This window comes from Callithrix jacchus, chromosome X (assembly GCF_049354715.1).
Source record: "Callithrix jacchus isolate 240 chromosome X, calJac240_pri, whole genome shotgun sequence".
In the NCBI taxonomy this organism is placed as follows: Eukaryota; Metazoa; Chordata; class Mammalia; order Primates; family Cebidae; genus Callithrix; species Callithrix jacchus.
In genome coordinates this window covers 67604417-67628731 of record NC_133524.1, presented here as the reverse complement: position 1 = coordinate 67628731, position 24315 = coordinate 67604417, and the positions used below count along the sequence as shown (strand labels likewise).

The following is a 24315-nucleotide window of genomic DNA, read 5'->3' as shown; positions in this document are numbered from 1 at the left end:
AGGTGGTCAAACAAAGTTCCTTCAAGGGGATGCAATTGAGACTGAGCACAAAATTGAATGAGGCACATGAAGATAGAGGGAAGGCACTTCCACAGAGGGAGCAGAATGTACAAAGACACTTAGATGACAGAGTACGAGGCGAACTTAGTATGGCTAAGCAGATTGTAAGGAAAGAGTGGGGAGAGGAAAAGCTAGCCAGGGAGGGAAGTCTAGAACATAAAGGCCATAATGAAGCAGGATGGTGCAAACTGAGGAGTCCTAGAAGAGCTCTTAGCAGAGAGATACAGTTTAGGAAGAATACCCTGGCTGCTGTTTGGTTGATGGCTTGAAAAGGTACCTGACTGAAGACAGGGAAACCAGTTTTACACACAGGAGTATTGGCACAGAGATCTGAAACAACAGAACTGTTTGGAAAAACAATGAGTAGACTGCTATGGCTGGAACCTTGTAGTTTGTGGGAAAATGGTGGAAGATTAAGCTAGAAATACAGAGGCATCAGAAAATGACAATGCAGTCCTATGGTACTAGAGAAATTTCAGAGGAGAAAGAATGCATTAGAAGGTAACATGATTTAAAAAGGCAATGTCAAAAACCCCAAGACTTAAGCTGAGCCTTGAAAGGTGGCTATGTTGTAGATAGTTTGAATGCATGTTGGGGGGCACACACTACATTCTGGACAAGAGGAGGAGATGGTTGTGATGAAAGTGTGTAGAAACCAGAATTAGCTGAGCATGTTGTGGGGACCAGATAGCTGGCATGGAGAGTGGGTAGGGAAGCTGTGAAAGACAGTTGAGGAGGTAGGCTTGGGACCAGGGTATGAAGGGTCTGGAAGACTTGGCTAGGTTTTTTAGACTTCATTTTATAAGTAGCTACTTCAAAGTTCTATTCAGGTGAGGTGCCATGTACAAAATGGTATTTTTAAAGCTACATATGTAATTCATGTATGTATTTTTATTGATATACAATATTTGTACATATTTATGGGATACATGTCATATTTTGTTACATGAATAGAAAGTATAATGATCAAGTCAGGGTATTTAGGGTATCTATCGCCTTGAGCACTTATCATTTCTATATGATAGAAATGATATATGAAGGGAGGAACATTTCAATTCCTCCCTTCTAGTTATTTTGAAATGTATAATACAATGTTATTCACTCATCACCCTACTCTGCTATCAAACATTAAAACTTATTCCATCTAACTGTATGTTTATATCCATGAATCAATCTCTCTCTTCTTTACCCCTGCCTCCACCCCCACACTCTCGTTGGCCTCTGGTAACTATCATTCTACTCTCTACCTCCACGATACCCACGTTTTTAGCTCCCACATATGAATGAGAAAATGCAATATTTGTCTTTTTGTGCCTGGCTTATTTCACTTAACATAATGACCTCCAGTTCCATCTATGTTGCTACAAATGACAGAATTTCTTTCTTTTTTTATGGCGAAATAGTATTCCACTGTGTATATAAGCCACATTTTCTTTATCCATTCATCTGTTGATGGACATTTAGGTTGATTCCAAATTTTTGCTATTGTGAATAATGCTGCAATAAACATGGGGGTGCAGGTATCCCTTTGATCAAAAGGTATTTTAAGATTAGCCTAGCTATGGTATTTAGAATAGAATGCTTTCTAGGAGTCAAAAAGTTTGGTTATTGTTGAGATGTGCAGGGTGAGGGCATGGACTCCGTAGAGGTGGCAGGAACAGAAGGGAAGTGAGCGTATCTCTATCACGATGCTAAGGAAGAACTAACAGCAGGTAATGGGTACTCATTCCTAAATAGGGAATTCACGCTGGGTGCAATTAGACTAATGGATCAGTAAGAAGAAAAAGCAAAAGAGATTGAAAAGTAATAATTTGAGCTGGGAAAAGAACTAGGATAGTGAGGATTTACAAGCCAAGTTAAGAGTTTCAAAAAGAGAATTTTCAAGTGTTAATACCAGAGAAAGGTTGGGTAAGATGGGCCTTGAAAAAATCCATTAGTTCTGGTAATTAAGATATCCCTGGATATCTCTTACATAGTGGTTTTGGCAAGGTAGGTAAAGACAAACTACTGAGAGAGTGAATGAGGTTGCAGGATACAAAATCAATATTAAATAAATTTTATTTTCCACACACCAAAAATAAAGATACAAAATATAATTTTTAAAGATTCTATTTATGCTGGTCATATGGGTTTGTTGAGTTAGTGGAAAATACAGCAAGCTACACACTTATGGTAGGTGTACTTTTCTATTTGTACATTATACTTCAATAAAAAGTTTTTAAAATATCACTTGCAATAATGTCAAAATATAAATTACCTAAGAATAGAACAAAAGATGTATAAGATTTCTACAGGGAAAAACACTCAGATTTAATTTTGATTTAATAGAATACTCAGAAACAGACTGAGGCATATTTGGGCACTTAATATATGAAAGAAATGGCACTGCTTATCAGTAGGGAAAGAATGGACTTTTTAATAAACAGTGAACAGTGCTAGGACAAATGGGTCTTTATATAGAAAAACAAAACTGGACCCTGCATCATACCATGTATAAAAAAACAGTTCTAGGTGGATTAAAGACTTAACTGTGAAAGGAAAAACTGTAAAGGCTTTATTAGATAACACAGAAAAACATCTTTAAGATCTTGGCATACTAAAGGATTTCTTAAGACAAAAAATTATCATCAATGGAAAGAAAGTGAAAAGACAAGCCAGAGAGGAGGGAGAAGATGTGTGTAAAACATAAAGGGTGGGGAGATTAAGCAATAAATATAACTGACCAATGACTAGAATCTATAGTTTATTCAGAATTACTTTTAGGACAGGTGTGGTGGCTCACATCGGTAATCCCAGCACTTTGGGAGGCAGGCGAATCAAGTCAGGAGTTCAAGACCAGTCTGGCCAACATGGTGAAACCCCATCTCTACTAAAAATACAAAAACTAGTCAGGTGTGGTGGCAGGTGCCTGTAATCCCAGCTACTCGGGAGACTGAGGCAGGAGAATCGCCTGAACCTGGGAGGCAGAGGTTGCAGTGAGCTGAGATTGCACCACTGCACTCCAGCCTGGGTGACAGAGTGAGACTCTTTCTCAAAAAAAGAAAACTACTTTTAATGAGTAAGAAAAAGACATTTAATAGAAAAATGAGCAATACTTGAACAGGCATTTTACTGAAAATACACATGGTAATTAAACATGAAAAGGTGATCAACCCCATTAGTAATGAAAATTAAAACCATAATAAAGTATCACTCCACATCTACTACATTGGCAAAAATTAAAAATTCGCACAAAACAGTGGATATAGAGCAATTAGGATTCTTATACATTGTAACAAACTTTGAAAGACAATTTGGTATATATGTACCCTATAACCCGATGACTCTACTTCTAGGTACATATCCTAGAAAATTCTTATAAATATGCATCAAGATACATAAACAAGAAGGTTCATATGGGTATTGTTGACAAAACTGGAAAGAAATGGAATATCCATCAACAATAGAAAGAATAAATAGTGGTACAATCAAATGATAGATTACTATACAAAAATGAAAAGAAATGAACTATAGCTGTATGTAACATTAGATAAATCTCTCAAATATCATTTTAAAAGGAGAAATGAAGACACAACAGATTATATACAGTATAATTCCACTTACATAAAGCTTAAAAATAGACAAAACTATTGTTATGCTATTTAGGGATATATATACACAGGTGGCATTGCTATCAAGAAAACAAGTGGACGCTGGGCATGGTGGCTCATGCCTGTAATCCCAGCACTTTTGGAGGTTGAGGCAGGCAGATCACCTGAGGTGAAACCCCGTCTCTACTAAAAATACATGGTGAACCCCCGTTTCTACTAAAAATACAGAAGTTAGCCGGGCATGGTAGCACACACCTGTAATTCCAGCTATTTCGGAGGCTGAGGTAGGAGAATTGCTTGAACCCAGGAGGCAGATGTTGCAGTGAGCCAACATCACACCACTGTACTCAACACCACAGCCTGAGTGACGGAGCGAGATTCCATTTCCAAAAAAAAGAAAAGAAAAGAAAGAAAGAAAGAAGGGCCAGGTGTGGTGGCTCACACCTGTAATTCCAGCACTTTGGGAGGCTGAGGCAGGAAGAACTGGTGTAGCCAGGAGTTCAAGACCAGCCTGGGCAATATAGGGAGATCCCACCTCTAGAAAAAATTAAAAATTAGCTGGGCATGGTGGCATGTGCCTGTGGTCCTAGCTACTCAGGAGGACTGCTTGAGCCCAGGAGGTTGAGGCTGCAGTGAGCTATGATTGTGCCACTTGCACTCAGCCTGGGCAACAGAGTGAGACCCTGTCTCAAAAAAACAAACAAACAAGGGAATTGACATCACAAAAGTCAGAAGAATGGATACCTGGAGAGAGAAGGAAGGGGATCATGATCTCGGAAGGGTATGCGTGGGTGCTAGAAGTGTTTTGTTTTCAACCTGAGTGGTAGCTACACAGACGTTTACTTTATAATCATTTATTAAACTAGATACATGATGTGACTTATGCAATGTTCTGCGTGTATGCTATGTGTCACCAAAGAGGTGAAACTAAGAGTTAATCACATGTATGGCTAAGCAGTATAAACTTTTTTGAGGAGCTTGAGTCTAAAGGGAAGGAGATAGAATAGCAGTTACAGGAGGATTCAGGATTAAAGGAATTTAGGTCCGTATGTTTACCAAAAATACTGTACAAGAATATTCATAGTATTATTCATAATAAATCCAAACTTGAAATGACCCAAATGCCCATCCAACAGAAGAAAGGAATATAAATTGCGGTATATTCATCAGTGGAATACTATATAGTCATAAAAAATAAACAAACTACAATTACATGCAATACTATGGATAAAACTCACAGGCATAATGTTGAGTTAGGGTTATCAGTTTGGTAAAAGTAAAAAATATAGAACATCCAGTTAAATCTGAATTTCAGGTAAATGACAAATCATTTCTAATTTAAGTATATTCCATACAAAATGATTTGTCACTTATCTGAAATTCAAATTTAGCTAGCCATCCTATATTTTCTCTGGAGACCTTACATTGAGTGAAAGAAGTCAGACACGAAGGAGTCCATAATACAAAACTAATCTAGGACTAAAAGTCTGGACAGTGGCTACTCTTTGGGGAGGACAGCGACTAGAGAGAGCACAAATGGCACTTCTGGGATGCTTAGATTATTGTTTCTTCAACTGGGTGCTATTTACATGTATGTATTTCATATTGTGAACATTCATTGAACTGTATAATGATGACTTCATATCATTTTGTATAACATGGAGTGTAATTAATAGGCAGATTACTCAATTGAAGTATAATATACATATAATATTATCCATCTGTAATCTATTTATAATCTATCTGGCAGTTGCCTAAATATGTTTTATATTCAAAATCACAACAAAAAAATAGGGATAAACTTAACAGGAAATGTATAGCACTCACACTGACTGAAGGAAGAGAAATACTTTGAATAGGTAATTTAATCAGGAATATAAATGGCCTAAAAATATAAAAGTGTGTTCAACTTCATTAATAACTACAGAAATGAAAGTGAGACACCATTTTTCACTTATTGAATTGGTAATAATATTTAGTAGAGAAGTTAGGAAAATAAATAATCTCATCATTCCTTCATGGGAGTTTGGTAGCATCTATTTCTAAAATGTACATAAATTTTGAGAAGATAGTAAGTTGAAGATATTCCAAATAACCTCCATTCCCAAAGCTGATTCATTGACTGTTCTTGAGCAAAGTAGGTGCTGAGGCCAGCCAAGAAAGTAGGTTGCAGGATGGGTCTGAGACCTGAGAATGAAGAATGATGTAGAATTTTTCCTCTCTGGAACAGACGAAAGCCCTGGGTGCTATTTACATGTATGAGTTTGGTGTAGCAGAGCCAAAGTGCAAGGATGAAAGCATGGTCCATGGTAAAGGCTTGGCCCATACCACTCTGAACTCCTTGGGGGAAAGTCAATACTGTGTATGTGGGTGTGCCAGGTTTCTCCACCTGAAAATGCTAAGAAAACAATGAGATGGATTGGGTCTTCTCTACCTTGAGACAAAGATAGCACAAGGAAACAAGAGTACAGAGAGGCCTCCTCCTGATGCCTCCTCATGGGTCTGACAAGCTGACTGGCAATATGCCTGCTAGCTCATGGGCAGAAACCACTGTGCTTTTCCCACTCACCAGACTGCTATGACTTCAGATACCCCAGCATTAAACTTGAGCCCCAGAGAGCAGACTAAGGGTAATAACAATACACCTAAAGGGACCCAGAAGCCAAAAAGAACCAGCAAAACACTTAGAACAGGACTTTAATGAATAGAACTGCTAAATAGACAATTTGTACTTAAAAAATATTTTCTAGAACTAAAAGAGTTAAATACGATTTACCAATACCAATAGCAATTATCATTCCAAATAATAAAACATTAAAATCATTCTGATTGCAATCAGAAACTAGAGTCCCCTGAGGAAAGCAACTTTACTCATCCAGGGTATATCCACTGACATTCTTCTCATTGCTAACAAACATAAGAGAATTAAATAAAGGAATAAATATTGGCAGAGATAATTTTCTTCTCTACCAAGAAAACTCAAGGCTCTAGTTAACAAAACCTATTAGAACAGAGCTGTATTATCAAGATGAATTAGTCTCACGAACATAATGTCAAGGGAAAAAAATCCGTTACAGAAGACACATATGCCATGAAACCCTTTATGTTAAGTTTAGAAACATGCAAAATGTCACTACATATCATTAAAGGATATAAGAATAAAGAAATTAATGGAAAGGATAAACATCACATTTAGAATGGTAGCTAATCACCACTCGACTGCTCTGACAAAGATCACCAAAACCTTCAATGGACAAATCTATTTACCTCTTCTCAGTAGTCACGCTGAAGCATATGACATAGGTGACAGTCCTTATTTATAAAAACTCTTACCTTGGTAATCTAGATTCTCCAGTATCTCTTCAACTTCTCAGCGACTCATTTAACCTTGGCCCTTAAACTGAGTGTTTCTCACTCATATTTAGTATTTATTAATATTATTTAATATTTACTATTGGCTCTTTCATTCTCTAGTCTTTCTCTGCACAACTCTTCTACCCATGGATTTCAAATATTTATCTCTAGCCCAGTTGTTGCTTCTAAGCTCTCATCCTGACTTTCCTATTCTTGGATTTTTCTAATATGTACTCCAAATCTGACAAGTCCAAAATCTTTCCATCTGCTGTCTGCTTCCTGTATACCTATCTCCTATTTTCTCACTAGCTTCCTTCCAGCTCTTGGCATTTGACACTTGATGTAAGACTCAACTGTGATTCTGTCATAAACTTGTTTGCCTCACGAGTCAAACCTGACACTTGGGTACACCTCCTTTCCCCTAACCCGCAGTAATGCAACATGTAACAATATTCTGCCAGGCCATATCAACCCTCTGAAAATATTCCAGAGGGGTTAGCAACTTTATTAGTTCTTGTAAGTAGAAAATGATTAGCCACCAACGTCCTGTGAATCCATAACTGGTGGATCAGAAACCACAAAATCCTTGAGAGATTGAAAGCAGATGAATCAGACTAACATAAGAAAAAATATACAGGAGATAACTGATGTAAAAAGTTGGCAGCAACTGCAGGAGTACTACAGACTTGAGGGTAGTAGATTCAGAAAACAGGAGGAAGCCCCAGAACAATGGGCAAGGCTGTGGTATCAGAGAAGGAGTAGATCCATGGACTAGTAGTCAGTGATATGACAGAAAAAAGTCCAAACACACACACAAATATAGAGGGTAAAACTACCTATTAAAAGAGAACATTAATAAAGACCAAATAAGTACAGGCCAAATTAAAAAAAAAAAAACAAATCACATACATTTGTTGATCATAATGCAATAAATTAGAAATTGACAACAAAAGGAAAGACAGAAGCACCTTCTAAATAACTCTTAGGTTTGAGAGAAAATGAAAAAGTAAATATGCTATTTAGAAATGAACAGTAAGAGAACTGTTTCTCAAAATGTTAAGATTACATCCAAGTGGCACTTAGAGATGTATAGCTTTAAATTTATCTTTTTAGATAGGAACAACTGAAAACAAATGAGAGATAAATTATATGTGCAAATAAAAGAAAAAAATTAATCCTGAATGTGACTAAGCCTCTAGATCTAACTACCAATTTATAGGAAATAGGAAAAGTGAAACATGTGAAACTATATAGGCATGCAATTAGCAAAATTTGCACTATTGGAAATTCTAAAAGACAACTTGATTTCTTCAATAAACAAATTCTAGGGACTTGAGGGGTAAGGAGAGATGGAGTAGGTACCGAAAAATTAAAAGACATTTAGGCCTTGGCCGGGTGCAGTGGCTCATACCTGTAATCCCAGCACTTTGGGAGGCTGAGGTGGGTGATCACCTGAGGTCAGGAGTTTAAGATCAGCCTGGCCAACATGGTGAAACCCTGTCTCTACTAAAAATACAAAAATTAGCTGGATGTGGTGGTGGGTGCCTGTAATCCCAGCTTCTTGGGAGGCCAAGGCAGGAGAATGGCTTGAATCCAGGAGGCAGAGGTTGCGGTGAGCCGAGATCACGCCATTGTACTCCAGCCTGGGCAAGAAGAGTGAAACTCTGTCTCAAAAAAAAAAAAAAAAAAAAAAAAAGACATTTAAAAGACCTATTGAGCAATAACAATGTGTGGACCTTATTTGGATCCTGATCCAAATAAATAAAATCTATGAGACAATTAAAAATTTGAACATAAGGCATTAGTATTATTGTTAATTTAATTTTTAGGTAAATATATATATTTTAGAGACAGGTTCCCATTCTGTGGCCCAGGCTGGAGTGCAGTGGCACAATCACAGCTCCCCACAGACTCAAACTCCTGGGCTCCAGCAATCCTCCTGTCTCAGCTAGGACTACAGGTATGTGCCACCATACCTGGCTATTTTATTTTTGATTTTTGTAGAGACAGTGGGGTCTTGCTATGTTGCTCAGGTTGGTGTCAAATTCCTGGTCTCTATCTTCCTGCTTTGGCCTCCCAAAGTGCTGGAATTACATGCATGAGCCACTGAACCCGACCTAGGTGATTATATTTTAAGAGTTCTTAATTTCTACAGATACGAACGGAAATAAATAAAACAGTATATCCATGATTTGTTTCAAATAATAACAGAGGGAGAAAGTGGGTATTATACAAAAGAAACAAGACTGGTCATAAATTAGTCATTGTTGAAACTGCCTGATAGGTATATTGGGGTGGCATTTATTATACCATTGTGACCTCTTTTGTATATTCTTGAAAAGTTTTTTTTGAAAAAGAGAAGTGAACTCAGCTCTCAACTCAAGAAGTAGTAAAAAGAACATAAAATAAAACAAAATAAAACTTAGGAGGAACTCAGTAATAGAGTAAAAGTAAAAATTGGAAGAAAGTAGAGTTAATCAATTTGTCAAATGTGACAGAAAAAAGAGACGATACATAAACAATTGAAATGAAAGTAGAGACATACCTACAGATATAGTGATTAAAAATAAAAAATAAATCTATTTTCAATATTATATTAATAAATTTGACAATCAGACAAAAAGAATAATTTTTTTCTTCCTTTTTTTGGGGGGAGGGGGGAACAGGGTCTTACTCTGTCACCCAGGCTGGAGTGCTGTGGTGTGATCTTGGCTCACTGCAGCCTCGACCTCCCCAAGTAGCCAGGACTATAGGTATGTAGTACCACGCCTGACTAATTTTTTATTTTTTGTAGAGACAAGGTCTTACTCTATTGCTCAGGCTGGTCTCCAACTCCTGGGCTGAAGCAATCCTCCTGCCTAGGCCTCCCAAAGTGCTGGGATTACAGGTGTGAGCCTCTGTGCCTGGCCAAAATGAACAGCTTTCTAAGAAAATATAAATGACCAGAATTGGCTCAAGACATAGAAAATCAAATCTTCAAGAAACTTTTAGAGATAATTTCCATGTTATATCAACTGTACCAGAGCATACAAAAAATGTAAAAAACAACTCTCACACAAAGCTAGGGTATAAAATGGTACAAACCATGTTAGAGAACTGTTAGGCACTTTCTCATAAAGTTAAACATACATTTGCCATCTTCTATTCCTAGATATTTATCCAAGTGAAATGAAAACATATGTTCACAAAAAGATCTGTATACAAATGTTCAGGGTAGCTTTATTCATAATAGCTAAAAATTTGAGATAACCTAAATTCCCACCAATAGGAGAATAGAAAAACAAAAATAGTGGTACAATCATAGAATACTACTCAGCAATGCAAAGGAAAATCACCAATCAAAGCAAGAACATGAACAAATCTCAAAAGACACTGTGTTGAGCAAAAGAATCCCAGCATACACACACGCGCAACCATTTTAAGATCCCATTGTAATGAAGTCTAAGAACAAGCAAAATTAATCTATGGTCACAGAAGTCAGAAAGAGGTTGCTGGAAGTAAAATGGGGGAAGGATGGATTGATTGGAAAGGGGTACAAGGGAAGTTTCTGGGGAAGTGGAAATGTTTTATATGATATTTTTGGTGGTAGATTATGAATGTACATAACTACCAAAACTCAACAAACTAAGTATTTAAGGTATGTGCATTTTACTGTATATAAATTTTTTTTGTTTGGGTTTCTGAGACATAGTATCACTCTGTCATCCAACCTAGAGAGCACTGTCAGGATCTTGGCTCACTGCAACATTTGCCTCCCAGGTTCAAGCAAATCTCATGCCTCAGCCACCAGAGTAGCTGGGACTACAGGTATGCACCACCATGCTTGGCTAATTTTTGTATCTTTAGTAGACACAGGGTTTTGCCATGTTGGCCAGGATGGTCTCAAACTCCTGGCCTAAAGTGATCTGTCCTTCTTAGCTTCTCCAAGTGCTGGGATTACAGATGTGAGTCACTACACCAGGCCAATTGTATATATATTTTATTTCAAGAAATAATATACTGAAAAAGATAACTATATCAGGTGATTGATATGCTAATTAGCTTGACTGTGATAATCCTTTCACAATTTATGCATATATCAAAACATTTACAGTTTGTCAATTGTACCTCGATAAGGCCGAAAAAGAAAAAAAGCTATTGCTCCTTAAGTAGCCAATTTTATACTTTCAAAAACAGCAAAAATATATAAGAAGAAACACAGACACAAGGCATGAATGAAAAAGATCAATAAAGTTAAAAAGTGAGACTGAGGAAAATATATGCAATATATTTAACTAAGGCTTAATATCCAGTATAAACAACAACTACAAATCAACAAGAAAAATACAACCTGAAAGAAGAAAAAATAACCAAAGTGTATGAACAGGCAATTCAGAGAAATGGAAAGAGAAATAGCCAGTAACATGCAATATCTGAGATAGACAAAACTAAAAAGGTCAATAATATCCAATATTGTCAGCAGTATAGAGAAACATCATCATATTTTGTAGGTAGAGTGGATAAAGAGGCAGACATTTTGGTGGGCAATATTTAACAGTATTTACTCAAATGTGTATACTCTTCAATCTAGCAATTCCTCTTTCAGTTATATAACCTAGAAAATACTGTCACATGTTTATCATGTACAAGGCTATCCAGTGAGGCATCATTTGCCAATAGCCAGAAACTGGAAAACTGAAATGTCAACCAAAACAGGAATAAATGAGGTAGACTGTATACTGTGGAATTCTATGTAACAGTTTTTAAAATGAAGTAGACTTACATACATGGGATACAAAAAAGATCTGAGGCTGGGTGTGGTGGCTCACGCCTGTAATCCTAGCACTTTTGGAGGCTGAGGCAGGTGGATTGCCTGAGCTCAGGAGTTCGAGATCAGCCTGGGCAACATGGTGAGACCCCATCTCTACTAAAATACAAAAAATTAGCCAGGCGTGGCAGCTTGCACCTATAGTACTGGCACTCAAGAGGCTGAGGCAGGAGAATTGCTTGAACCCAGGAGGCGGAGGTTGCAGTGAGCCAAGATCCTGCCACTGCACTCCAGCCTGGGCGACAGAGTGAGACTCTGTCTCTAGAAACAAAAAAGATCTCAACGTTGTATGACTAAGAGATAAAAGCAAGTTGAGAAAGAGTATGTGTAGTATGATGACATTTGTCTTTAAAAACACAGAAACACCAATAAAAAAATACATGTATGTTAAAAAATCTTGAATGATACCCAGCAGTCAGATGAAAGTGCTCACCTCTGGATTAGGACTGGGTGGTAAATCAAGGTAGGTTTGATCTTAATCCGTATTATTTATGTTTTTATACTAGATTCTAGTCATGTATTACTTAAAGGAAATAAGTTAGGCAATGACAAAATATTTAAAGGTATATAAAAAACTATATATATGCACAGAAAAACATCTGATAAAGATAAACACCAACCTTAATAATCATGGTTAAACAAAAGCCTGGCCAGAAGCTTAAAAGATCTGGGAAATGAGGTATCCACGGGAGGGGATGGGGATTAAAAAGTTCAGATATATTTCTAAAGGTCTAGAAAGTTGTTTGACGCCAGGCACAGTGGCTCACGCCTGTAATCCCAGCACTTTGGGAGGCCGAGGTGGGCGGATCACGAGGTCAAGAGATCGAGACCATCCTGGCCAACATGGTGAAACCCCATCTCTACTAAAAAAAAAAAAAAAAAAAAAAAAATTAGCTGGGTGTGGTGGCGCATGCCTGTAGTCCCAGCTACTCGGGAGGCTGAGGCAGGAGAATTGCTTGAACCTGGGAGGTGGAGGTTGCAGTGAGCCGAGCTCGTGCCACTGCACTCCAGCCTGGCGCCTGACAACAGAGCAAGACTCTGTCTCAGAAAAAAAAAAAAAAAAAAAAAAAAAAGAAAGAAAGAAAGAAAGTTGTTTGAATGTACAGGGCTGTCCACATGCTCAGGAAAGCCCTAAAAAGCTGTAAATTTTGCATCTCTGGCTGACTTTGAGACTCTGTTCAAGCAGTGACAGCTAAGGCAGAGTTGTAAAACTGCCTGAGTGTTGAAGCCATGCCCAAACACAGACACAAAGCTCTTGGCAAATGGTGGAAGATTTATAGGTTCAAGGCATTTAAGTAACTGAGACCAGTCATCAACTAACCACTAAATTAACTGAGCAGACACTTCTGTGATGGCAAACTACAGGGAATCCAGTTTACAGAACCAGTCCAGGGAAGTCACTAAACAAAAACAAGTGAGATTCATCCCAGGAATACAAGGTTGGTTTAACATTCAAAAATCAATTAATGCAGTACACCATATCAATAGACTAAAGAACAAAAATCATGTGATCATATCAATAGACAACAAAAAAGCATTTGACAAATACCCATTCATGATACAAACACTTAACAAACTAGGTGTACAAGGGAACATCCTCAACCTGGTGGGGCACCTATGAAGAACAAAGACTGAATGCTTTTCCCTTAAAATCAGGAACAAAACAACAACATTCATTCTCACCACTTTCATTCACCATTGTACTGGAGCTTCTAGCCAAGACAAGTAGGAAAGAAAAAGAAATAAAGGCAGCCAGACTAAAAAGAAAGAAGTAAAAGTATCTCTATTCACAAGTGACATGATCTTGTACATAGAAATCCTAAAGCATCTTTTAAAAAAAATTAGAACTAATAAGTTCTGCAAGTTTAGAGATACAAGATCAATCTACAAAACTCAATAAACAAATTGAAAATGAAATTAAGAAAATAGGCCAGGCACGGTGGCTCACACCTGTAATCCCAGCACTTTGGGAGGCTGAGGCGGGCAGATTACTAGGTCAAGAATTCAAGACTCATCTGACCAACATGGCGAAACCCCATCTCTATTAAAAATACAAAAATTAGCTGGATGTGGTGGCACATGCCTGTAATCCCAGCTACCCAGGAGGCTGAGGCAAGAGAATTGCTTTAACTCAGGAGGTGGAGGTTGCAGTGAGCTGAGATCACACCACTGCACTCCAGCCTGGGTGACAGAGCGAGACTCTACCTCAAAAAAGAAAAGAAAGAAAGAAAATAATTGCATTTACAATAGCACTGGAAAGGATAAAATACTTAGGAATAAATTTAACAAAAGAAGTGTAAAACTTATACTCTGAAAATTAAAAAAATTATAAAAAATATTAAAAGAGTTAAATTAAAAAAAAAAGAGGGGCTTCAAGCACAGTGGCTCAAGCCTATAAACCAGTACTTTGGGAGGCCAAGATGGGAAGATCACTTGAGGCCAGGAGTTCAAGACCAGCCTGGGCAAGAAAGTGATACCTGTCTCTACAAAAAAAAAAAAAATTAAAAATTAACCAAGAGTGGTGGTGCATGCCTACAGTCCCAGCTACTTGGGAGGCTGAGGTAGGCAAACTACTTGAGCCTGGGAGGTTGAGACTGCAGCCACTGCATTCCAACCTGGGAAACAGAGCAAGATCCTGTCTCTAAAAAAAAGAAAAAGAGGTCGGGCACAGTGGCTTACACCTGTAATCCCAGCACTTTGGAAGGCTGAGGTAGGTGGATCACTTGAGACCAGCCTGGCCAACATGGTGAAGTCCTGTCTCTACTAAAAATACAAAAATCAGCCTTGCATGGTGGCGTGTGCCTATAGTCCCAGCTACTTGGGAGGCTAAGACAGGAGAATAGCTTGAATCTAGGAGGCAGAGGTTGCAGTGAGCTGAGATCACGCCACTGCACTCCAGCCTGGGGGACAAAGTGTGACTCTGTCTCAAAAAAAAAAAGAGAAAAATAAACTAAAAAAATTTTTTAAAAGAAAAAGAAAGACATCTGATGTTCATACAATGAAAGACTTAATATTGTTAAGACGGCAATACTTAACAGCAGATCTACACATTCAGTGAAATCCCTATGAAAAGCCCAGCTGGCTTCTTTGCAGAAATTGACAAGTTGAACCTAATAGTCATATGGAAATGAAAGTGACCCAGAACAGCCAATACAATCTTGAACGAAGTTGGAGGACTCACACTTCCCAATTTCAAAATTTACTACAAAGCTACAGTAATGAAGACATAAGGCATACAGATCAAAGGAATAGAGACTAGGTGCTTCTTGACAAGTATACCAAGACAATTCAATGGGGGAAAAGAAAATATTTTCAACAAAGGATGCTAGGATAACTGCATATACAGATGCAGAAGATTGTAATTGGACCACTCTTCACAGCATATGCAAAAATTAACTCAAAATGGGTCAAAGCCTAAATGTGATATGAAGACATTCTTCCAAAAAAGAGATACAAATTGGCAATGAGCACAAGAAACAATGTTCAACATCATTAGCCATCAGTGAAATATAAACAAAAACCACAATGAGATACCACCTTGTAACCATTAAGATACCTATAATTAAAAAGGCATAATAACAAGCAAATCTGATGGCACCCAAGAGTTTGAAAAATAAATAAATAACAAGTGAAAATATGGAGATACTGGAATCCTTATATATTGCTAGTGAGAACACAAAATGATGCCATTGCTTGGAAAAAGTGTGTGACAGTTCTTTAAAAGGTTAAACATGGAGTTACCATATGACCCAGCAATTCCACTCAAAGATATACACTCAAGAGAAATGAAAACATGTCCACAGAAAAACTTGTACAGAAATGTTCATACCAGCATTATTCATAATAACCCAAACTAAAAACAACTCAAATGTTTATCAAGAGATGAATGGATAAATAAAAACATGGAAATACCATGTTTTTATGTTTGACAATAAAACAGAATTAAGTACTGATACATGCTACAACATGGATGAACTTTGACATTATGCTATGTGAAAGAAGCCAGTCACAAAAGACCGCATATTGTATAATTCCATTTATATGAAATGCCCAGAATAGGCAAATCTGTAGAGACAGAGGACTGGTTATTGCCTAGGATGAGAGGTGAGAAACATATACTGGGGGGAAATAAGGAGTGAATGTTGATGGGTATGGATTTCTTTTTGAGGTGATGAAAATATTCTAAAATTTATTGTGGTGATGGTTATACAACTCTTTGTGAATATACTAAAAATCACTGAATTGTATACTTTAAAAGGGTGAGTGTTATATGGTAGACATGGTATATCTGGATTTAGCAAAGTATCCAATGAAATATTTTATTATATCCTTAAGAACAAAATTGAGATACAGGAGCTGGATGTTAAGTTTTGTTAGAGAGATTAATAATGACTTGAAGGATCATTCCCAAAGCATGCAGATTACAAGGTCATTATCATGCTAGAGGAAGGTTTCTGATGGCATATACACTGCAGGATTCTTCTAGTCTTAGGAATTTTAACACTTAAATTCAACAACTTCAACGAAGGCATGGAAATTGTGCTGAGGTTTATATATGATAATGTCTGGAAGGGATGGTGAATACTTAAAGTGACAGAATCAGGATATTGATTTTATTATAAATAGTTGGGGTAAGAACAAAAGAAAATAAAACTAAAACTAAAACTAAAATCTGGACCAGATAAAAATCAAACCAAGGGCCACATCCAAATTATAGAATTATAATTATAGAATGAGTGCAAGGGAAAGAAACAATTTTCACTATTTCTGAAGTCAGCCTCAAACACCTGAATAGTAGTTGCTATTAGAATGTGACCTGAAATCCCAGTCAAAACACCAGCAATACCAACAGGAGTACTAGAAGTTTGTATCTACAACTGTGATCTTAATTTCTCTCTTACCCTCTTTCAGACGATCCCCTTCAGCCTTAGTTTTCTTCTGTCTTTCTGATCCAGCGAGGTCTACAAGATGCAGCTTGGAGTGAAAGCTACTATTCCTGTGATAATGAAAGGAAGACACAGTGAGAATGGTACACAAGCTTGAGAGTAGCTGAGTATCAAAGCTGACCTGTCAGCTCTCATTTTCTTTCAAGTCAGTCAAAATGGCTCCATTAGCCACTAGTGCTCATAATACTGATGTCTGATGATTTGTCAAATCAATTGAAGAAGCAGCCTAATGTTTAACCTTAATAGAACTAATACCAAAAACTTGACTTTTTAAATTGTAACTTACTTGTCACTTTTCTTTCTTTGCTCTATGGAGATTGTAAAGATGGCATGAGATCGGGATGACTGGGAGTTCATAGCTGTGGAGGCTACAGTCCTAGAGTTGTTGCCCTGCTCCAAACAGGAAACAGTATCCAAGGCAACTAAAACAGTCTTCTCAGTGAGTCCTACAATCTAATTGCAAGAAAGAGAAAATGCCCTTATAATTTATAGTTCATTGTTTTTTCTTTTCTTTTAAATACTTAGGAAGACTTCACCCAGAATATAATTTATACTTTAAATTCTTGGTCAGAAATATAGGGATTGGTGGTTTAAAAAAAATGCCTTGGTGTTATAGTAGACCCTCAAATAGAACAGTCACAGTAATAAGAACTGCTTTAACTAGCAACTCTGTGAAGACAGCTAGAAAGCAAGTTCTCCAATCTTCCTTAGGAACTTCATAAACAAGGGTGCCAGCCAATCCTGGAGCTAGAAAAGATCTCAAGATTTTAGGGCAGCAACGGCAAGGTGCCTTTCAGGGAACCCCAAGTGACGTTAATTTTGGTCCCAAGGAGAGCAAGTACAACACGAACAGCTACGGCATTTCTCTTTGTTACTTTCTCCTCTATCTGACCCCATACTCCTCTCTGTATCTCTGATTCATTTTATACCTCATTTTCACTAGAGGAAATAGGACAGTACAGTTTCCACTGGATTAGGAAGCCAGGAAAGCAGGGCCCCAGGCTTAGTACTGTATTTACCTAGGAGAACTTACACAAGTTGAATCTCTTGGAGCTTCTGAGGTGATTGGACTAAATGCTTATAAAGTCTTTTCTAGCTCCAATATGCTATAATGTTATTACTTCATAGCTCCCAAACTTACTTCTGTGGCCCTAATTTCTAGTCTTTTATTTCTAATGATCTACTACTTATACTTTAAAATCAGTCAATTATAAACCAAACTCATCTTCTTCCCACAAACACTAATTCTCTCTACTATACTTCTTCATTTCTATTAGTCTTGTCTCATATTCTCAAAAACTCATATCACCTTCAACTCCTCCCACTTCTCCATATCCCATCTATCACCAACTACCAGTCATTCTCCTTTTGAATCCATCATTTCCTTTTCCTTTATACATCTACTTATCTCGTTCAGGCCCATATTATTCACGCGTAATAAATAAGCAACAATTTCCCCAACTAGCCTTCCTCATCCTACTCTTTTTCTTTTTCAATCCATTTCTGTTTGGTTTTCCTAAAATGTCACCAACCTACTAAGCTCTGTGCTAGATAATGAAGATACAAAGAGATTTCAAAGTACTCCCCTGACCTTCAGGTTAGGATGAATTCATTATAAGAATGAATTCACATATCACTTGTAACAGAGTTGCAGAGATACACACATAAGATAAAACCTTGGTAAAAGAAGCCACAGTAATCCCTCATTCAGAAGTTTTACATAGTTTATATATGGTACACAGGGATAGAAACTAAGCTCTTCAGCCTGGCTTCATAATCTGGTCCCAACATATCTCCTGTTACTTCCCAGCCCAAATCCTCTAATCCATACAGACTTGTGTAGTATTATTACCTTCAGGTGTATATTTTCTACCTTCCTGCTAAAACTATTCCTTACCATAAGAATATCCTTATTTATTTTCTCTACTTACTTAAAGCCTATCCATCTCATCTGAAGAGTGTTTACAAACTCATCCTTACCAATTTGTATCAGGAACTCATACTTCTCTGTATTGCAAATCTCACCTCAAACAATGCTTAGGACTTAATTCCAGCCTTAACATGGGGCATATAAAAGATCTTGAAAGAGGGTCAAGTGCTGGCTCAGTACCATAGCATGTATTTTGCCCAGGTTTCTTATCCTCACTATCCAAATCATCTTTGTGTATTCCAAGCTTATCAGGGCTGATCTTTTAAACCTTGCATTAGCAGCTGGCTAACAACTTAATGACCTGGAAAAAAAAATTCAGGAGCACAGGCACCTGCCCTTCATTGGTACCCCAAATCTTCTATTTTCCTTTTCTTTCCCTTTGTGCAAGGGAAGAAGGGAAGGAGAAGAGGAGTAAGATATTATTCCAAGTTTTCCCTAAGTACTACCTATTCTCATCTTCTTCTAGCCTCTGATTTTCCCACTCCTGAGTACTCAAGCTCTGCCTGTTTTCAACACGGGCTTCTGGATTTGGCTCACTCCCAAATATAAAACTCTCAGTTTTGCTTCACATTTTCAGTTCAGTTCTAGCTCCTCATCTTGCATCTATACCATCTGACAGAAGATTCTCAAATAAGTGAGCTCTTCTTCCTATGATACTCACACATTTAAAAATTTTTATATTGCTTGTCAATTTTAAAAATAACATCCCAAAGCCTAGCACAATTTCTATCAGACATAGATATGATCAATCATATCCATGCATTAGTAGCTGTCTAACAACTTAACGACCCAGAAAAAAATACATGGATATGTTCTGTATCTGTCTGTGCTCTCCAGTATGGTTACCACTAGCCATATGTAGCTGTTGAGCACTTGATATGTGGCTAGTGTGCCTGAGGAACTGAAGTTTTAAAATTTTATTCAATTTTAGTTAATTTAAATTTAAATACCCACTTGTACTTAGTGGCTAACAGACTGGATTGCTCAGCCTTAGAATTCTGTAAATAATATTTAATTGATATTAGCATTCCTCTAGGTAACAGGAAGGTGATAAAACAGGATGAGTCCTTCCTTGCTTCCCCCACAAGAGCTCCCATCTAGAAAATTTAGATTAACAAAGGGATTTAGGACCATACAAAACCTGACTGAGATGAGAGTAGTCATTTAAAACCACAGTGGTAGATAAAAGGGATGTGAACTTTAGTATTATGATTGCCAACATTTTTTAATAACATTAAATGAGAGAAAAACACACCTTTATGCCTTCCTTAGGATCCTCCCGTATATTTATTTGAGATTTTTCACGAGATGGGCATAGAAGATCCAAAATTTCTTCATTGTAAATCTAATATTGTTGAAAATAAAGTGGCAAAACCAAGATGTTAACAGTGGTAATCTCTGGGTGGTAAGATTATAGATAATTTTAAAAATTATTTGTGACTTCCTGTATTTAAAAATGTGCTCGTAATGAACATGTATTACTTGTAGAATTAAGAAAAGGACCACAACCCAATAAAAAAATCACTTGATGTTTTATAAAAAATGAATTTGCATATCACTTGTAGCAAAACTGAGACTGCTCTTTAAGACAGTCTCTTAGGAACAGCAGACACATGAAAAGTTACATGACCATGCAAATTCAGTTCTTTGATGGCATCATAATAGCATTATATTCACCCATTTTGTTAAAATGTGAATAACAGGTACATAGATGGGGTGGATGGAAAAGGAAGAAGTAGCAGCTAATACATCAATAGGAAAAGGAATTTTAAGTACTTAGAACAGTGTTTAGCATATATAAGCACTACATTTGTTTGCTATCACTGCTATTGCTATTATTTAACATACCAGGATCTGGAATTATTTTTATATTAAATTATGTTGGCCACAACTAGGTTAATCAAGAGACTCAAGAAGGCTACTAGGCTACTCTAGCTGGACACGATGGTTCACATCTGTAATCCCAGCACTTTGGGAGGCCAAAATGGGAGGATCACTTGAGCCCAGGGGTCCATCACCAGCCTGGGTAACACAGTGAGACCCCATCTCTACAAAAATTTAAAAATTAGACAGGCAAAGTGGCATGCACCTGTAGTCCCAGCTGCTTGGAAGGCTGAGGTGGGGTGAGAGGATTGCTTGAACAGGAGTTGGAGGCTGTAGTGAGCTATGATCCTGCCACTGCACTCTAGCCTGTGACAGAGTGAGACCCTTTCTCAAAATAAATAAATAAACAAATAGAATTAAAAACTGCCTTTGACCAGGTGCAGTGGCTCATGCCTGTAATTCCAGCACTTTGGGAGGCCAAGGTGGGCAGATCACCTGAGGTCGGGAGTTCCAGACCAGCTTGACCAACATGGAGAAATTTTGTCTCTACCAAAAATAGAAAATTAGCTGGGCATGGTGGCGCATGCCTGTAATCCCAGCTACTCGGGAGGCTGAGGCAGGAGAATTGCTTGAACCCAGGCAGCGGAGGTTGTAGTGAGCCAGGATCGCACTTTATACTGCACTCCAGCCTGGGTAACAAGAGCGAAACTCCATCTAAAAAAAACAAAAACTGTCTTTAAGGTCTCACTCTGGGGTTTAGCAATCCCCCCCACTCTGCCTTAGCCCCTTGAGCAGCTGGGACTATAGGTGTGCACCACCTCACCTGGCTAATCTTTAAATATTCTGTAGAGACAAGGTCTTGCTATGTTGCCCAGACTGGTCTCAGACCCCTGGGCTGAAGTGATCCACCCACTCTGGCCTCCCAAAGTACTGGAATTACAGGCATGAACTACTGGGCCTGGCCAAGAGGGCTAATATTAATGATGTAATCCCCGCCTTCCAGCTCTACAACTCTTTACCTGTTAACATGTTGAGACTGAACTTCAGGATGAAGTATTCACATACAATTTATAACAGTATGCTTAAATTATGTAAGTTTAATTATTACTCCCTAAAGGATAAGACATCACTTCTATGGAACCAAGTAACTAATTTCCCAGAAGCCATCAGTTCCCTAAACATCCATTTTTGGTGTTATGAAGTTAGATATAACTGGCCAGTCTACTACTATACTAATATACACTAGAACAAAAACTCGCATAAGGGCTAGAATTTTTGTTTTGTTCACTGATATATATCGAAGTGCCTATAACAGGGCCTGGCACATAGTAGGTGCTCAGTAAATATCTGTTTAATAAACACACTCTATCAACACTTATACAGCTCAATATTTCAGCAGATTTTTATAACATTCTTCCCCAGCACTTTGGGAGGCCGAGGTGGGTGGATCACGAGGTTAAGAGATTGAGACCATCCTGGTCAACATGGTGAAACCCCGTCTCTACTAAAAATATAAAAAATTAGCTGGGGACAGTGGCGCATGCCTGTAATCCCAGCTACTCGGGAGGCTGAGGCAGGAGAACTGCCTGAACCCAGGAGGCGGAGGTTGCAGTGAGCCGAGATCGCGCCATTGCACTCCAGCCTGGGTAACAAGAGCGAAACTCCATCTCAAAAAAAAAAAAAAAAAAAATATATATATATATATATAATAACATTCTTCATGAGGCAACAGCATTATCATTTAAGTCTCAAAACAGTAAAGGGAAATCAAACACTCTTCTGCAGACTCTACAGGTAATCAGTAACAGAGGCCAAACTGAAATTAAAGAATTCCTATCATCCTTTTATACGGCAATGCCAATTCCTCCAACAATCAAATTAAACAGACTATTTTAACACCAAGAAAAGAATTAAGTGGGAGCTGTATTCAACTGAGTCAGTAAGTTTTCTCTACCAATTTATTAAAATGCAACTTACTAAAAAATGCGATTTACTAATTTGAGTCATGACAGGAAAAATCTGATTTGGATTTATTTTTCGACCCAAGGACAATTTTGAATTCAGAATAATTAAACATAAATTACTTACCTCTAAGTAAGACACTTTCAAAGTAAATTCAATGTCACTCTTTTTATCAATTTCTTTGAAGAGCAGTTGTATTACCCTAGGAATAACCCCAACTGTTGGTTCATTCTCTTGCTCTGCAGTGTATGCACCTCCCATCGAATAGGTTTTTCCAGAACCAGTTTGCCCATAGGCCAGGACCGTTGCATTATATCCTAGCAAAATAGATGTCACATGCATAGTGGTGTTTAAACATTTTTATCTAATCAATACACTCCATTTCCTTCAGCAATTATTTGTAATAAAATTGAGATTGCTCTCCTAATACAGTCTCTTAGGAATGACAGACACAAAGAAAAGTTCTGTGGGTACCATGGCCTTGCGCTACTCAAAATAAGCAAACAGCCAACAAACAAAAATAAAACAAAAAACCAACCCTAAAATGTGTCCCCCTAGTGATAGCCCTTAGAAGCTAGGAAATCAAACACTTAAAGATATGACTGAATAAATGAAGGTGGCCAAGCCACTGTTAAAAGGCATTTCAAGCTTCACAATTCTGCCTTCCTACCGTAAGCAATTTTAAATTACAAAAATAAAAGATAAAGGATTCTGGCATGTATTTCCTTGATTAACAGTCTTCATCTGAAAAGGAAACAACTGTTTTTTAAGCATCTACTTTATATCTGAACTCTCAGAATGCATCTGGACCATATTATCAGGCTCCTCAGAGAAATATCATCATTTAAGCATAATTCAATGTGATATATGTCCTTTGCTTTTATTGAAAATTGATTAAGAATCATCCATTCAGGAGCCAGATTCCAAGGCTCATTCCTATAATCCTAGCACTTTGGGAGGCCGAGGCAGGTAGATTGCTTGAGCTCAGGAGTTTAAGATTAGCCTGGGCAACATGGTGAAACCCTGACTCTACTAAAAATACAAAAATTAGCTGAGGGGTGTGGTGGTGAGTGCCTATAATCCCAGCTACTCTGGAGGCTGAGGCAGGAGAATCACCTGAGCCTGGGAGGCGGAGGTTACAGTGAGCCTTGATCACGCCACTGCACTCCAGTCTGGGTGACCTTGTCTCAAAAAAAAAAAAAAAAGAGAGAGAATCATTTATTCAAAGATGTTCACAATATAGTTAACTGAAAAAAGCAGCTTAAAAATAATTGTTAAGTGTAAGTATATGGATAGGAAAAGATCAAAAGCATATAAATTACTAACATTTTAATGTTTATCTCTGAGAAATAGGATGGTAAATGATTTGTGTTTTCTTTCCCCCGTGTTTGTATTTTTTTATTATCAAACAGAAGGCACTATTGAACAGAGGCTGTGTTTTCTGTTATCACCTATGTAATTGGTACTGTTTGCCGAAAGACCCATAAAGTATCTTTCTGTTTGATTTTATTGGTCAGGCATGGTAGCTCAGGCCTGCAATCCCAGCACTTTGGGAGACCGAGGCGGGCAGATCACTTGAGGTCAGAGTTCAAAACCAGCCTGGCCAACATGGTGAAACGCTGTCTGTACTAAAAACACAAAAATTAGCTGGGCGTGGTGCCTGTGGTTCCAACTACTTAGGAGGCTGAGGCAGAATTGCTTGAACCCGGGAGGCAGAGGTTACAGTGAGCCAAGATGGCGAAAGTACACTCCAGCCTGGGCCACCAAGTGAGACTCGGTCTCAAAAAAAAAAAAAAGTATATTTCTATTTGAGCTTAGTTCTGGTAAAAATGTTTATTTTGT

The 24315-nt window shown here is 37.7% G+C and overlaps 1 protein-coding gene across 2 annotated transcripts in view; it reads right to left on the bottom strand.

Annotated features, from left to right (window-relative positions):
* The window catches only part of KIF4A (kinesin family member 4A), a 125770-nt gene that overhangs the window by 95867 nt on the left and 5588 nt on the right, over window positions 1-24315 (bottom strand). For both annotated transcript variants that reach the window (XM_035288212.3, XM_035288213.3), the window contains exons 4-7: window positions 22600-22790; window positions 19943-20032; window positions 17044-17210; window positions 16713-16807 (exon numbers count right to left, since the gene is read on the bottom strand). In XM_035288212.3, coding sequence (XP_035144103.3) covers window positions 16713-16807; window positions 17044-17210; window positions 19943-20032; window positions 22600-22790 — 543 coding nt within the window. The remainder of the gene's footprint in view (window positions 1-16712; window positions 16808-17043; window positions 17211-19942; window positions 20033-22599; window positions 22791-24315) is intronic.